General features: G+C 36.0%; 1 protein-coding gene across 3 annotated transcripts in view; it reads left to right on the forward strand.

Moving 5' to 3' along the window:
• The window catches only part of sbf2 (SET binding factor 2), a 146559-nt gene that overhangs the window by 81377 nt on the left and 46645 nt on the right, over positions 1-18537 (forward strand). For all 3 annotated transcript variants that reach the window (XM_077201808.1, XM_077201809.1, XM_077201810.1), the window contains exon 17: positions 6674-6742. In XM_077201808.1, coding sequence (XP_077057923.1) covers positions 6674-6742 — 69 coding nt within the window. The remainder of the gene's footprint in view (positions 1-6673; positions 6743-18537) is intronic.

An 18537-nucleotide genomic window follows, 5' to 3' on the forward strand; every position in this document is an offset into this window, starting at 1 on the left:
TGAGCCGCAGGGTTATGGGCCAGCTTTATCGGCAGGGGGCCCTTGCAAACACATACTCAGCCTGTCAGTCACACATTTGTTTTATGCTGTGCTGGGGGTGAAGGGAAGTAGATCAGAGCTTTGCACATCCATTCTGCAGGCGTTTTGAACGACGCTGTAACAGCAGCCTTTGCCGAAGGTGCTCTGTAATCATTCAATTAAGTCAATAATCCTGAAGTCTTTTCATCATCTACCCACCGCATGTAATTTGAAACCCACATGAATTTCGTTTGCCTGTGCAATGCAGAAGCACAATGTTTCATGTGTGGTTCTTACGTTAAGTTAATGACACACTGACACATACAAGGATATGAGACACTTACTTATTCTATTTATTATATCTGTTTAAACAATATTATGTATATAAACACACTGCCGTTCAAAAGTTTGGGATCAGGAAGATTTTTTATGTTTTCAAAAGAAGTCTCTTATGCTCACCAAGGCTGTATTTATTTGATTAAAAATACAACAACAACAAAAAAACAGTAATATTGTGAGATATTATTACATTATTATTATTTAAGATAACTGTTTTCTATTTTAATTAGGGCTGGGAAAAGATTAATCGTGATTAATCGCATCCAAAATAAAAGTTTGTGTTTACATAATATATGTGTGTGCACTGTGTATAATTATTTTGTATATATAAATACACACACATGCATGTATACATATAAGAAAAAAATTATATTTATATATAAAAAATCTATATTTATATATAATATAAATTATAAATAAATATTTAAAGTATATACATGCAAATATTTATTAAATATATACATGCATGTGTGTGTATTTATATATATATATATATATATATACATATATATATATATATATATATATATATATATATATATATATATATATATATATATATATATATATATATATATATATATATACAAAATAATTATACACAGTGCACACACATATATTATGTAAACACAAACTTTTATTTTGGATGCGATTAATCGCGATTAATCTTTTCCCAGCCCTAATTTTAATATATTTTAAAAATGTATTTCTGTGATGCAAAGCTGAATTTTCAGTATCATTACTCAAGTCTTCTGTCACATGATTCTTCAGAAATCATTCAAATATGATTTGCTGCTCTAGAAACGTTTATTATTATTATCAATGTTGAAAACCGTTATGTAAAAAAAAAATCAGGATTCCTTATATATATATATATATATATATATATATATTGATATATATATTGATATATATATATTGATATATAAGTCCACCGCCTTTTCAGGAAATGATATAGGCCTATTTTACTACGATTTCCTACACTTGTACAAACTTGTACAACAATAACAGATGACAACAACAAGCAAATCTCTTCTTCTAAATTGAGTGGCAGAGCAAGTATGCTACATTTTGTCGATATTTTTATATTCAAAAACAAACTATTTGTGAAATCAGATACTAGTAACAGTTCCGCAGAAATTACATATAGCACATATAGAGAAGTTCTCTCAAGCGCCCAAAACAGTTTCTGGGTGAACGATTCCTTTAAAGTAAACGTGTTATCTGCTCATTCAAATGAGTCCTGTGATAATCGTTTGCTAGGCACACTGGGGTCTCACACATCTATTTTTTTTAAGTCTAGGACCACCTGCTGATTTCATTTCTTTTCCTCATTTGTCTGCAGTTGTTTTGCCACTGCTCCATGTGAACTCTAGAGCAGGAGACCCACTGTGCTAAATTCTTTTACTTGGAAAAAGAGCATTCAGTGAGTGATATCTGACTTTGCAGTCAGATGAACTTACTCAATGCTCTGTGAAAGCTAGAGAAATAAATGTGCTGGGAAGTTGTGAAGTGCATCATTCCCATGTTGAACAAGTGTAGCTTCCCTAGGACACCTTCCCATGAGGCCAGGTAAACAGGAGGAGGCCACAGGATTCCGGTATGACTCAGCCTCGTTGGCTTAAAGCAGTGGTTCTCAAACTTTTTCGGTCATTCCCCATTTTGGACAAGGGGGGATTTTTGAGCCCCACCTGCCCCCATCGCCCCAACACAATGCTAATGAAACACGCAACAAGCTTAAAATGTTCCAATTTATTGAAGTAACAAGTAGTATCAGTATAGTAACAAGTTGTACCTAAATACAAACTAATTATCTACATAAAATAACAGCAAGTTCAAAAATAAAGAAAATAAAAAGTGCAGCTGTGTCATAACTTGCATGAAATTCAAAAATAGAGAAAATTAAAGTGCAGTTGTGTCACAATTTGAAATGTGTTCAAAAATAGAAAAGAAATAAAAGTGCCACTCGTCATAGCATCAGCACCGCCTGGTTGGGGGCTGTGGACTAACATAATATTTTACTTAAAAATGTGAAATTAAAAAAAAATTAAGCCATTAGTGGACAAATCGCCCCTTTATATTGATTTAATTACTTAAATAGGCTATACAGGATAATGAGAGTTATATTGCCGCACTCAATCGCACAAGCGCACGCATAAAGCTTGCCACAAAGAACCGGCAAAAGTAATGATTATGAATGTGTAAAAAATAGCAAGGAGACATTTAATTGTTTATAAATAAACTGGTGTTTTCTGTGTCGCTGCAAAGATGAAGTTGACAATGTGGACTCGCCATCAACAAATAAAGATATAAAGGCATGAATAGGAAAATTTCCTCCCGTCTGGTGCGCCCTACCTGTCACGTCTTTATTCCCCACCAGTGGGGGGCGCCCCACACTTTGAGAACCGCTGGCTTAAAGGGATAGTTTGCCCAAAAATTAAAATTGTGTCATCATTTACACACCCTCATGTTGTTCCAAACCTGTATTAGTTTCTGTCTTCTGTTGAACACAAAAGAAGATATGTTAAAGAATTTTGGCAACGGTAGCCATTGACTTCTACAGTAGGAAAAAAATACTATGGAAACCAATGGCTTCCGTCTGTCTGGTAACCAACATTTCATAAAATATTCTCTTTTGTGTTCAACAGAAGGAGGAACTTATTACAAGTTTGGAACAAATTGAGGTGAAGTAAATGATGACAACATTTTTATTTTTGGGTGAACTATCCCTTAACAACAATTGAGATAGGATACATTATTGCAATAAAAGTAACCAGAAAAGTAACTAAAAGTAGTGCTTGTCTGTATAAAAGTAACTGCACTTCTAGGATGCTGTGGGTGGTTGCTAAGGTTTTCTGGGTGATTGCTAAGAGGTTGATTGGGTATTCAAATGAAAAGAGCCCAACCCTAAGTCTTTATGATATCTTGGTCTCTAGATATGGCTCTGGTCCCTCTTTAAATGCCAGAGTGTGTTTTTCTTTTCTTTTTTTTCAACAGTTTTTCCATCTGCCAAGCATAAATTGTAAGTTTGTTTGCTTGGGAAAAGTACACCTGTCCTCGATATGCTACGTTTGAGGTACACTGCTGTAAAAAAACAAGTTTGTAATAATTAAGATTAACAATTTAAAATAACTGTTTTCTGTCTGAATATATTTTCAAATGTAATTTATTCCTGTGATGCAAAGCTGAATTTTTAGCATCATCACGTTCCTTCTGAAATCAATCTAAAATGCTGGTTTAGATTTTCCAACTGTTCCACAATTATTCCAAACTTTTGACTGATAATGTATCATCATTCATGTACTTACCTCAAGTTTATAGTCAGCATGAAACTGAAGTTTCACTAATCTTTTCTCCCCTATTGTGATGTATATACAAGTGGAACGGCTTCTCAAACTAGAAAAAAATTAGGATGGGTCTTGATTTTGAGAGAAGAGGTGTCGCTGCAAGAGGGAGGGATATGTTATTTTGACTAAACAAGGGCACATGGTTTTTGTTTGTAATGATGTGCACATGATGCATTTATAATGCAATATTCCATAAAAAATAGAAATGGTCAATTTTGATTTTATGGTGACTTTATAGTTCAAAAACCCTAACACTAAGCATGAGTGTTGCAACATTAATAGCATGCTTTTTTTTACAATTAGGTTGACCACAACCTCTGTTTTACAGAGAAGCAATTTTGTCATGTTCACAAAGTCTGCATTTGTACTTCTAAAACTGCTGTGTCAAAGCCATTCCTAGAAAGCAATCAAAATAAAGGTTTTGGTTTACAGGAAGTTGACACATTGCCTATATGGGAGTAAAACAGGATGCAAGTGAGTCACATCATACCATGTGCTCTTCCATTCAAACTGCTCACACTTGTGCAGCAGCACGTATAGTTTGTGGCAAGTCACAATCACTCAACATCCTCCCCTAATCCTGGATGAGTAAAGATAAATACGTGCTGTGCAGCAGCAGACAAGCAACACTCTTCTGACCTTTCCTGAAATTAATTCACACCATGAGTGACATGTCTGATTACTGGCGTGTACAAAGGGTATGTGTGTGCTTACTGTACATACTGAGCTGAATATGTGTTAAAGAAGATCAGTGTAATGGGTCAATGACACATGTCCACAATAAAAATTGTTTTTATATATGGTAAAAACTCATTTTTATTATATCATTACATATTATTCATACATTTTTCACACCACATCACATTGTCTAGCAGAAGTTTTCAGGTACAGAAATTGAATAAAGTAATCAAATGTAAAATAATTACTATTCATCCTTATTAAAGTTACAGTAAGAACAGTAAGTGATTTTTTTATTTGTATTTTCTTATTTGATTAACATTTAAAAAACACAGACAGCCGCGGGTTTATTAGGTTGCTGTCACTTTAAGACTTAATGCACATATCCAATTTACTGATACACATGTTTTATTTCTCAATGCTTAACATTCACTTAAGACAAAACAGACTAAGTTTATGAGGATACTCTGCAATACAGGCATTTTTATCATAATTCTGTGTGAATTTGTCCTTTCAAGCGCAAGAAGACATGAAAGAGAACTCAATTCAGTATTCACACGCTGTTTGAGACACGGCTTTCTACGTGTGCTTTTCGGATGCGTGTGCACAAAACTGTGCATGTAACAAATTGAGTTGTCTTTCACGTCTTCTTGCGCTTAAACATTAAAATTGCCCAGGCTTAAACACGTGAAAACAATCAACTTTTTTGATGATGCAGCACTGGCCTGATCAGTTCTGTCAACTCGTGAGCTTAGAATTATACAGTTCTATCTCCGTTTAGGGTAGTTCTGAGAAATTGAGCATCAAAGTTTTTACATCCCTGCTGTTTTGTGAGATGGAACCTTTCTATTTTATTAATATCTACTGACAAAACCACACCGGCATTAATAAACACCTAATGGATAAGATTGTCAAAAACTCAATTTCGACCAAAAGTGGAGATAGAACCGTATAATTCTAAGCTCACAAACTGTCCTTGTTGAGCCCTGTCATAAAAAGGTAAAATTATCTGATATTTTAAGAGACATATTGACCCCTCTGTTATGTAATTCCCTGTTGTTGTTGGTGTTTTCCTTTCTTTTTACATGTTGGTTGTACTACATTACTTCTGATAGGGTTCTTCTGACTTAGGCCAGTAAACTACCAGTAAGCATCATGATGACTTTTTCACAGACGAGCACCACTGACATTTTCTTCAGGAAAATATAGTCTGAGCAGTGTCATTTCTCCCCGCAGAATAATTGGGATCTTTTAATGGTAAAGGGTTACAGTCTTTGCTCCGAGATCATTTCCAGTGATTTATTTGTACAGAAGCTTAAAATGTTGGAATGTTTCAGATACCCTGGCAAACGAGGGGTTTCATCACAATGAACTACGTGTTCATTACAATGAGGTGATCACAATTGTAAGGTTACACCAAACCCGATGTACTGAGAGAAATAACGCATGCTGCACCATCCATGGGGGGCCAGGCATGTGAGATCTGTGCAGGAACTGATGTTTTAGATTTGCTGCTGTCTTTACATTTAGATGTGTATGCCAGGATAGAGAGCAGAGGTGGTGGCTGCTTTTTGTATTGAAATTTAATCCTGACACTGCTTACAACATCTTCATTCCTATATAAGACAATATAGAACATATAGAAGGGACAAATCTTGATAAATAAACGTGCCTTCATCTATTTAACTGATTTTTGCAGTGCCACATCATCACACACAACAAATCATAAATCGGGGACGTTTCATGGAGCTATAAAAGCAATAGCTATTTTTTCATTAAAAAGGAGTCATCTGGCTTTGACTATTTCCAGGATCCTCATAAAATATAATGTCACTCCCACACCAGTTGCTCTTTTTATGCAACAACCCAAGTTTTGATTTAATAGCTTTGTTCAGTTTAAATAGGACGATGTCTTGTCAGTTAAGAATTTAAAATATGAAATGACTACTAAATTGAAAATCGTAACAGCCAGAAAACTGTGTCGGAGGGCAAGATTATGTAAAATATTGAAAGAATGCATGAAAACAGTATGAAAGCATACAAATCCGACTGAATGGAAGCCAAACCTCTTTTAAATACGCATGCCTTCTCTGGCCATATTTATTTATTAAAGAAAAAATGGACATGCAACCAATTTATGGTCATGCAACCAATACTTTGAAATACCTAATAACATGGGAAAATAGCAAGTGACGTCATGTTTTGTGCACAATTGGCCAAAGCTCATTTTATCATCAGCTTATGTGCTTCAGTGATATCATCTAACTTCTCCTCGTCTCTGTTTACTCCAGGACTGCTCCAGCTCAGAGGAATACACTGTGGCCGCCGCATTGCTGCCCCTGACGACGGCCTTTTACCGGGTAAGTAACAGTTGAGGTCAGACTGGCAGCAGGCATACTGGCAGCTCTAGTTACTGGATCTTAATCATAGCACATCAACACTGGCACCCACACTCACTAATACTGGAAGAAGGGGGCACTTTCCACCTGTCTCAATCTGCTCAGTTTAACTCTTAACGCCCTGATGTACGTCTAGCGAAATCGAAAAACAAACTGGTGTGACGTCATTTCAAACAAAATCGGGCCAAAACGAAGTTCGGTTGGAGTTAATTTCAAGAGTTCGAAACTGCTTGCCAAAGCGAACTTGAAAAAGTGATGACATAATTGGAGGGTGAGGCTCTGAGGCTCCGCCTTCTTTGATGTGCAACTCTCCCAGTAGCACCTCAATGCAGTACGAGATCCACTGGGAGGAGTCGGATCAAGATCGAAGGGGGGGGAGATGGGTAGGATTAGGGTTGGGTTTAGGGATTAGGGGTGTGTTTAGGGATCAGGGGGCGGAGTTGGCAAGGTTTATGTGTATGTAGGGTGGGAGGAGTTGGATCTGGATCCGACTCCTCCCCGTGGATTTCATGTTCCGCAGTGAGAACCATCTCATCTCTCCTGTGTTTCATTTCATCTGTTTAGTCCATCGAGGTCGGATGCGGGTAAAAACATGAACACACTGGAGAGATGCTTTATAGCAAATTGAAAGCGACACTTTCATGTTTATTACTATGAAGCTGCTTGCTTTAAGGCGAGACACGGCAGGCAAACGCATCGTTTTTTTTTTTTTTCACTGGTCAATTTTGAGATTTTGGGATATTTCTCTTCAATAACATGTCGTCTTTCAGACTTGTGGTGAAAAAAAGTCAGAAATACACATTTAGGTCTTTATTTTACTACACTTTGTCTGTTTGCGTCTGTAGATTTCTCATAAATTCATCAAAAGTTGGCGTTCTAAATCCTCCCACTGCTCCGCGAGCGCTGCCGGCACTCTGTCATCACACACACCTTTAGAAAGCTCTCTCTCTCCTGTACAATGCTGTCGGCAGTGGCGGTTCTAGAGGGGGGGCCGGGGGAGCCCGTGCCCCTGTGACAACAAGCTTGGCCCCCCTTGTGGCCCCCCTAAATGTGGAGTGTGAAATAATTTTTACAAAACTGTTTTTTTGCTATCGTTGTATGCGTATTATTTTTTTTATTATTCTATCTTTGAGGATTTGCTTGTTCACGTGACAATTCGCATCAAATTCGCGGGAATCACGGCAGAATAACGTCTGTCTCCTGCACGCGAGAGAGGAGAGAAGGAGAAAGCTGGTAAATTTCAGTTCAGTTGCAAGTTCATTCTTTATGTGCGTATCGGGTGTGCGATGTGTATTGTCTATTATGATATTGTAATCAATGTTTTAACTGTATACGAGCCACTATGAGCTGACGTCGCATTTGTCTATCGTCCTTTCACTGCTCTTTGCGGTTCATAGGTAGGCTATGTCCCCAAATTAGTTTATGTCTTATATTTATATCATATTATGTTCTTATATCAGATCAGCAAGAGTGCCGTTTTCCCGTGCACAATTGCAACTGTGATACAGATGTTATACAACAGTTAAATTAACAATAAGTGAACATTGGGAGTTACTTTTTAGACACAATATTGTCAATATTGTTTGTTTTCCCTTTATTTCGCCGACTAGAATTTCAAAATGAAACCGTAGCAGAGTCTCAATGCAACAGACAGCGATGCTTTCTTGACTGAAATCCGTGTTTTGAAGGAATCACTTGCTCCTTTCCCGAATGAATCAGCCGTTTGAACAAATCCGTTGAATGAATGAATCCCTCAACTCACTTATTAAAACAGCGACTTGCCGCCGCCTACTGGCGGTTTTAGTTTCATATTTAAAGTACCCTTTAATCAGAACATTACAATTAGAAATCATTTCATATTTAAATATTGATTTGAAAAAAATCTCATAGCTTTATTTATGCAATTATAAATGGAGTGTAAATATATTAATGCCACTTCTGTGTCACCTCTAGACTGCACTGCAAAGATGGATTTTGATTAAATTATTTCATTTGACTGGTAACAGTGGTACTGTATAATTATTGTATAATTAAGTATTATTGTATAAATAAGTATAATTACTGTATAATTTGAATGTTAGTATTTGACATAAAAGGTGATTCATAACTCTAAATAAGTTTAGAGAGAATGTCCATATATAGGTGAAAATGCCCCTGGAAATCAATTTAATGTGGCAAATTAAATTAATAAATAATTAATTAAAAAATTGATTTCGGTCCCTGCTGTTAACTGACCACTGCATAGAATATTAAAAAATATGAATATCTTTGTGAGTCTGCTGTCAACAACAGGCCTAAACCAGCCATGTCACCAGCACAAAAACACAATCAGTAAAATATCATCTAATTATCAACAAAACATTGAAAATATTGAGATATATTTTTGTCAATATTGCACACCCCTAAAATACGGTATGAATTTTGATTTCTTCAGGTCTTAAAAAGCCTTAAATTTGACTTTAAAAAGCGTGCAGGAACCCTGTAAACGGTTAGTAGTTACCTAGCAAGTCAGTTATTTTCAGTAAATGAATTAATAAGCTTCTTGGTCCCCATTGCTTTTGCTCTATAGTTCTCACCAAAATGAAGAGAAAGAAGGACATCATGTCAATTACAGTTACTGTGACTAATACTGAATATGTAATGCAAATGTAAAAATATAATGGAAATGCAAATGCATTGTTGAATGATTATAAACATGGTATTTTGCCTGTTAATGCCTGCAGTGCAGTAGAGAAAATGATATGACAACAATAAGGTCTAAATGTAACTGGCCCCTCTAACAGCACAACTGGCCCCAGCTTGGCCCCCCCAGTTGAAATGGTCTAGAACCGCCACTGGCTGTCGGATCCAAATATGGTCATTTCCTTTTTATCAGCAACAAATTGTGAAAGTGAAAGGGTGGATTTAACTCTAAATATGCAATCTCATTTTACAATATAAATCTTTAAAGCATGTTTTCTCAAAATGACTTTTCTCTCATACTCCAAGTCCGAAATCTCTACTTCAGTAGCACCTATATACACCAAACTTTCCAGTCTTGTAAATAGTTATATTATGAAGACATTTACAAAGGGATTTGTAAATATATTATTCCTAGCCTGATTTATATAACATTTTATTCAAAAAACATGGCGAAAATAATTTTTTAAGGCTATTGACAGAATATTCTGATTTACAGGATAACAAAAGTAGATATCCATAAATCCCTCTGTAATCCTCTTCCCATCTAATATGTGAACACAATGAAAAAAAAAATTGAACTTGGCTTTATCCAATACTCAGATTTCGTTTTTTAAAATATATGCAAATTAGCACATATTTAATTAGATCATGCCCAATTTGCATATTTAAACATTAAATTACAGAAAACTTGTAATACATTTTTTCTCATTTTAATGTAGGTAGTCAACTGGGAAAGTTTCATGGTGATATCTGCTAGTTAAAAAGTTTACCTTATTCATCTGTAGTGTCTGGCCTTAAAACAATCTTTTGTATAATTTACTATATAAATAAATGTGACGTATTTTATCCCTACGTGAAGAACGAAAAATAATTTTTGCAGTAGAACTTTGGCTTTAGGCTTTTCTAAAGCTTATCACTGAAGGAAATCTTTAACTAGTGTGACAGTCACTCTAGCCCAGTTTGTTTACGCCGTGGTTCAGTGGGAAAAAGGAAAGGCAGAGGCTGAAGGGATTTGGAGAGTGTCTGGCTTTCAACACCGATCCATCACGTACCCACATTATTGTTGTCATAGAGACAGACACAACTGACTCTGTTGCTTTTTAATTGAGGGTTGCTCTACGATCCGTCCTCAGTGACTCACTCTGCACAGAGAGAGATGTGATGAAATCAGATATCAGGTTGCTGACCCTCGTGTTCAAGAGTACACAACTTTGCCAACTTGTCAGAACTTGAATTTCATACCTTGAAGATGGTTAGAAAGAACTTCAGATCTTCCAGGATATTGCAGGTATTTAGAGTATTTGTTAGCACATTGCTAGGGTGTTCTGGGTGGTTGTTAGGGCATTGCTACACTATATAGTTGCATACTGGGTAGGGCTACATGATTTGGGGAAAAAATCTAACTTGACAAAAAAATTATCTAGTGGGAATAACACAATTATTTTAGTAGTCTTGACCAAATTAATTTAAGTTCATACAGCAAGATTACAACAAGTCATTTCAAACAAATTCGATTTTGTTGGATAAATATAATTCAATTTCGTGGAAAAGATTTCCTTAAGTTAATTAAGTTGGTTGAACAGATTATTTTTTTGAGTGTATATATATATATATATATATATATATATATATATATATATATATATATATATATATATATATATATATATATATATATATAAGCTCTAGGTTTGCTCTGCTTGTTTGTAAGGTGGCACAATTTGGCCAAAAATGTTGTGATTATATTTCAACAATATCAGTATAATAAAAATCCCAGATGATGTCACTCCGCTTTCAAGGATTGGGGAATCCTTCACAACACCACCTATGGACTAAAATAAACACTACACAGACACGCATAATAAATTTATCGAAAATTTAAATTTTACTTGAGCATTTGGCGAAATGCTTAGAAAAGCAATAGCACAACTTTTCTCAACAAGCCACAATTTTAGGCGTCATTCATATTTTTAACATGAACATTGCTGGTTGAGGGTCATGTTCGTTTAATACTCAAGTGCAACCAAGCACCACCAAGTAGTTATAGGTCAATCAGAAATGTTTCCACAGTCATTGTTCATTTTCATCGATGAGATGCACCTGCTAATCAGACTGTTCCCGAGAGCCCTAGGTTGCGTGCGGTGAGGCGAACAATCCAAGTCTTTCATTAAGACATCTGAAAGCTATTTTTTAAACCCTGAAGTTCCTGTTTTCCTGTTTCCCATTTGCCATTTTTATGTAAGAGCGAATCCTGATTAAAACGTTACACAAAAAAGAGCTGACGGATTTGTGAAGCTCTCGTGATAAACAACACATTTGTTGAGAGAGATACTGTAAGTAAAACTTTGCTTGTTTTGCAGTGCTAAAGAAAAGTCTAGGCTTAGTAGACTTATGTCATTGAGATCACACAAACCACAGGCTAAATTATTATGGTCAACACAACTGATATATTTCACTCATCAACTGAAATCAATCCTAACCTCAGCAAGATGCACTTTAAATGCAGCATTCAGGGCTATCCTCAGATGATCCCTGTGTCGCACCACAATTAAACCTTCATGCATTTTTCCGTGAGCCTGTGATCCACATGCCCTCCCCCTTCACTCTCAGTAGCCTTGCTCTAAACCTGACTGCGTTATTGAGGTTCTCAGTGTCGGCTTGGCAGGAGATAAAGGCTTGAACGCCGTCTCTCTTCTGCCACTACATACGGAAGTATGGACATTACCGCAGACACACTAGAGCTCAATGTTGGCTTTTGCATTCTTGAAGCGCAAGTCTGATCCCTTAATAATAGAAATACATGATTCGGGGTGTCGTAATTCATAGCACAAATGGATATGAATGACTAACGGGTTATGCGCCTTGGATGTGGGTTTGTTTGAATCCCTAACCTTAAGTATGAGTAATTGCAATGCTTGTCTTAGTAAACACCTTTTTTCCGTGCTTTTTTTTTTTTTTACCTCTGAGCCAAAGGAAATCAAAGATTTGACCACAAAGTCAACAAAACAATTCCCACAAAGATCCATTTACAACTACCTCTTTGCCATGATTTACAGCCTAAACCTTTTTCAGCATTGTAAATGAGTGCTTTTATGTAACCTAAATGAATCTTAGCTCATTGTTCCTCTGCTTGAGATTGTTTTTATGCCATGGATACCTCAAAGTCACCTCAAATGGAGTTTTGAAGGACGAAAAAACAACTAGTCTGGTTCTCGGAGTGACACCTGATATATTATTACGTCCCTTGTGAGAAATCACGCGCTCTCACTCACGGCATGAATATGTAGACAGGTCAGTTGCCATAGCAGGTCAAAAGGTTTCTCGTAAGTGATCAACATGCACTTCGTTTAGCCTTTGAGCTCGGATTCATTCTCGTTCTTCTGGGAAAAGCTCAGTCTGCAGGAAGTTAATTGATCTTTAATAAACAAGGTCGCTGACACGCGGAGCTGTCATTCTCATCATTCAAATAGAGCCTCCCTGCTCATGAAACCGTTAAAGATGACATATACAGACTGAGTTTACATGTGTTATGGTAGGGGATATTAGATATGGAAGAAATTAGGTCAAGGTCTGGTTTTTGTTACTTTCTCTCGTATAAACAAGTTTTGAGCATCAAATAATTTGTTTGTCTGCGGCGGGACACAATCACAACCAATCAAAACATATTTGATGTTTAATAACATCAGATTTTAGGTCTGTTGGGTTTCAGTGTGGGTCTGGCGACCCCTGCACAATGCCACAGCTGTCCAGCAGTTTTTGATAATACATTTGCATTAAATGATAAATCCAGAAAAACGCCCAACACAAAATTTCTGAAAAAGATAAAACATTTCATATTGTTGTAATTATTGTAAAAATGTAAATAAATCATTAAATTGTTACATTTTTATTAATTAAAATGATTATAAATGATTTAAATTGATTAGAAATGTTTATTAAAATTGAATTAAACCATTAAAATGGAATCCAGAAAAACGAAAACTAAAAACACAGAATTTGGTAAAAATAAAACGCAATTTGGGAAAAAATAAAATGGATTTCACAGGGCCCTTAAAAAGTTCTTTTTTTTTTTACCTTAATTTTTTTTTTATTTGCGTAGGTTTCATGATTTCAATTAATTAGACATGCTTTTTGTTACATTACTAATATTTCATTTAATCATTAAAACAGTATTAAACAAAATTTAATTGGGAAAAAGAGTTTCACTAAGTAACATTTGGGCAACAAATCAGTTATGATCTATACTTCTTACATTATTTATATGTATTTGCATATATCCGGGCATGCATTATTTTAATTCATGCCATCTTCTATGAAAAATACACTTGCACCTTGATAAACTTGGGGTTATGATATGATGAGCCCTATAAACATCTCCTGCTCTGTGTGTGTGTGTGTGTGTGTGTGTGTGTGTGTGTGTGTGTGTGTGTGTGTGTGTGTGTGTGTGTGTGTGTGTGTGTGTGTGTGTTTGTGTTCTTATACTTGTGAGAATGTGAGAGGGCATCCACAAGTTGAGTTTTGCACTTTCACTCGGTTAGCTGGGTCATCGTGGCACTCCTCCAGCACATTGTCGTCTTTCCCAGAGGGCTATGCTGTTCTGTAGTCAAGGTCTGCATGCCATTGAACATGGGAACGTACTCAACATGCTCTCTTTCGGAGAGCGTGTCGGTATACTAACGGTTTGTATTTGAGTGAATATTCAATATAAAAACATTACTGCACTCTTGACCGATATCATCATTGTTGCTGCGCTGTGTGTAGTTATGTCTGCTGTGATGTCTGGGAGGGTTGTGGATCTTTCAAGAGCTGGTTTTGTTATGCTTGTGCACCTGTAGCATGTTTATGAGTGTATTACATCCTGTACCTGTGTGTAGTCTGTCCTGAGATGTTGATATGAATGTTTAATGTCTGCCTTCTCTGCCCATTCACATGTTGGGTATTTGTTTGTGAAGTTTTTGTTGTTGTTGTAATATCAGCATATTAGATTGATTGAAATCAAGTCACAGTAAAATTCTTGTTTTGTTATCACAGGAATAAATTACATTTTACAAATATATTTAAACAGAAAATAGTTATTAATTTAAATTGTAATAATATTTCACAATATTACTGTTTTATTGTATTTTTGATCAAATAAATGCAGTCCTGGTGAGCAAAATAGACTTAAATAAAATCGTATAAACGCCGTTATAGTGTATTTAAAATGCATTTGGTTTAATAGTAAACGTTCATTTATGTACAGTATGTCTGACAAATATATCTCATTAAGTGTATTAGTTAATGTTAAAACCTAATATGAATATAGGCCTAAATATTATTTTGAGTAGATGGCGATAATAGAAGCGATCCAGTTCCATTGTGCCGCGTCACCCGACTCGCACTGTAGACTCCACGTGACTGTATTATGGGAAAGGGAGAGATTTTCCATTGTGTTTGCAGTAAATAATGTTATGTCTGTAAATCCGTTATGTGAAGTATCGGGTATCGTCTTGAAATAATAAATGAATGTCATTCGCACGTACAGTTGTAGTTTGAAAGTACCACAGATGTCTTTGGCACTGTTTCCAGCAAGCAAGTGTTTCAGCCACAGTTCAGCAGGAATGGATTTGGTGTGTTTACTGTTGTCGAGCCGTTACATTCATTTCTTGTCAATCCACTAGCTAGCATAAAACCATCAAGAGTCTTGCTGACCATAGCTTGACCTTCCCCTGTTTACTTTGCATTGTGGGACATGATTACAGCATGTCCCGCATACCGATGGGCCAGACTGTTCTGTTTGTTCAACCATTTAACATTTTGCCCTGATGTTCTTTGTTGCTTATTTTTTGTTTGACATAAATCATAATTGTAAATGCACTGTTTAATCCTAGATGTCTATTAGCTCAAGTAGAAGCAATGCATTTGCATTTGACTATTTCGATTCCTTCCTGGCTCTGCAAACGGAATGTCTCTTAGGATTAAGTAAGCAGGGATTTGTTCCATAATGTTGGTAAATCATTACAATGCGCTGGTCACGGATCAAAGCAAGATCTGTTTTTCTATTTTCTGACATAAATGAAGCATTTGCTTTTTATCCCTGTAGGAAAATTCCAGCTAAAACAGCTTCTGATGGTGACTCGATTTACATGTTTTCTAGTTGCATTCCGGTTGATCAGCTTGTAGACCTTCTTTTTCAAGGTGGTTTCAAGGTGGCTTATCATCCATCTTAGACCACATACAAACCAGCTACCATGTTCCTTAACCATCTTCATCTCAAGGGTTTAGAATAGCAGTGATTTAATTGAAAAAGCATCAAGAAGTCTCTTTTTTGAGACAAAGGTTGGTAATTTGAGGTAACATTAGTGACGGAGATTATGCAAGATGTCGGTGATGCAACACAGTTACGCAGACTTGCATGCAAATGTGCGGTGACTACCAATAGGAGTGTAGGCACAAGTTAAGATGATCCAACACCTGATACCATTGAATGCAGTGATTGAGCAGAAAGTCTCTGAAAATACAGACTAAAGCTGCCACTGGGCCTGTACCCTTTCAAAACCTGCATCTTTGTACCTTATCTACCCCTATAGTATGCATATTAGTATATTAAAGGTATACATTAGTACAAAAGTATACATATTAGTACCTTTTGAAAGGGTACCTGACCAGTAGCCATGTTTCCATCAAAAACATGCACAAAATTGGAATATCGCTTTGCAAAAAATTTGCACAAAATATCTTTAATAAAAAATACTGCAATCGGGAAAGCCACTATATGGATCTTTTTTCATAGCTGAACCGCTGTCATTTAGGAATAAGATTGCATGGATGTTAAAATCGAGATTGCGACCTTTTAAAGATTAATCGTGCAGCTCTACTTCAATCCATTCAAAGGCGCCAGTTTTTACTCGACATCTTCTCACTCAAAATATGCTTTCATACTTACACACATTTGAATTGTGTTCATTAAAAGTAAATCTGTTTAGCTGTGCTTGTCAACACAATTTAGTTGGTATAGGTCAAATTGAATTTACTCTAGTAAGTTTAAATTAACTTTATTGTCAAACTAAATTTTCCTATGTTGGTCAAACTTAATTTTGTTATTTTAATAATTTACAGAGGTTTAATTAATTAAAATTAAGAAAATTAAACATAAGAAAATGAATTTCCTAGTTTGTATTAGTCATAATGCGCATTACGTATATAATGAACAAATAAGAAAAGACTGGTGTCAATACCAACATTAGAACAGTTATTATTCACTGTGTGCCCACAGCCTAAGCACAAGCACAATGAAATTCAAAGACATTGCAGAAACTGCTGTAAATATCCAACATAACTGAACATTTTACTGTAACGTCTTTTTAAAATAACACTTAAATCCCTTAAATTTACTCCCCCTAATGCAGACCCTTCCCAAGCATGCTGGGAACTACAGATCCACTTGACCAGTTAGTTATCTTAATAAAAATGATTCATGCAGTGTTAACACAAATAGATTAAGTACCCTTCCATTTCAAATATATTAGGTATATTAACACAGTGAAATTAAGTTGTGACAAAATGTTCAAAAAATTTTGTTACTTTAGCTGAACGAGACAAAAAAAAAAGTTTTTTTTAGTGTCCCTGCCAATAAAAATTTCACAAAGTCTGATCAAATAAATCCCCCCCTGGAATATATAGTCGTCCATCTTGACATTGTCAAGACACTCTCTCTCTCTCTCTCTCTCTCCTATCGTCAAGGCTGTACAGTTGGAAGAGGTCAAACTGACCCCATCACATCTGTTGTTGGAGAACCAACAAATCTGCACACATCCACCCCCATCTGTTGCCAGTCAGATGGCGCACAACCATGTTGAAGACAAATAATACATCTCTGGCAGTGTGTTCCTGGTCCGCATCCTGCAATAACAACTGCACTGTTCCTCCTGCTGCAATTCTTGCCCCTTTTTCACTCAGCTCCATCTGTATGTCAACCTTTAGGAAATGGGGTCTAGTCAGGCCAATAATACATGCAAGCCCTTAAAGCTTTAACCTGCTCAGCTTTAGCTATCTCTGCAAAAAATTATAGATGAACTGGATTTATCAGCACAGCTTGACATGGGCCAGTCTCTATTAGAGGGTCTCGTGGTGTTGAAATGCATATTAGACATTCCAGACTACATAGGGAAAGATAAACTGTCCAAACAAACCTTCACATTAATGTCAGTGCTGGTAATTTCCCAGTGATCGAGGGCCATACTTAAGGAAAAATGCATATATGTCAGCCTTGTGAAATGGCTGACAGATATACAGGATTGGGGGTTATGATTTATTCTCAAGTTGAGGTTATCGTGAAGAAACGGTTTCAGAGGTTGTGTCCTAGTTTGCATGCTGTCTCGTAAATAGAATGCAATATTGCATTTAGTGTGCACCACATTATGTAATGTTAAAAACATTATGCTAAGATGTCCAGATGGTGTACTATTTCCACTGGATCCATGTATGCTTGATTATATAACATTACCCAAAAGTTGTTGCGAAATAGAAAAGGGGTTTGATGGTTCTCTTAAATTCCACCTGTATATGCAAAATATTCCACTCAGTCACAGAAGCTCAGACTACCTGATTCACTCGGTCAACTTTTGTAAATGCTACACAAAGGCAAGAATATGGCAAGTGGAAATATTGGTTTAATTCAGTCATATGTTTGAACCAGAAATTGATTCAAGAAGAAGAGGAAGAGAGAATTATACAGGGTTGTCTACAAGTCAAAGATATGGTAATGCATTGTATGTATCGCTCTCTACAACGTCGGACACATAACGGTAATTAATATGATTAGCCTTTTGCTTGACTACATTATCAAACAGCTAATAATTTGTTGCTAATGTCACAAAAAACATGTGCCCGTCCTCCATCTCAGAGTCAGACCTCTGCCTTCTAAAAATCAGCATCCTCATAAACACTTTGAACAACTTAGAACGTCAGTGGAGAAAGGCATATAAAGTTGTTCATCAGAACATCGTAATAAACATAATTCACCCACTATATTTCTATATGTACACGATTTTTTTGCCCTTTCACTGTGTATGAAGAAATCTATTTAGGATGGG

This window comes from Siphateles boraxobius, unplaced genomic scaffold, assembly GCF_051911475.1.
Source record: "Siphateles boraxobius isolate OS27281-9 unplaced genomic scaffold, OSU_SipBor_1 48, whole genome shotgun sequence".
NCBI lineage: Eukaryota > Metazoa > Chordata > Actinopteri > Cypriniformes > Leuciscidae > Siphateles > Siphateles boraxobius.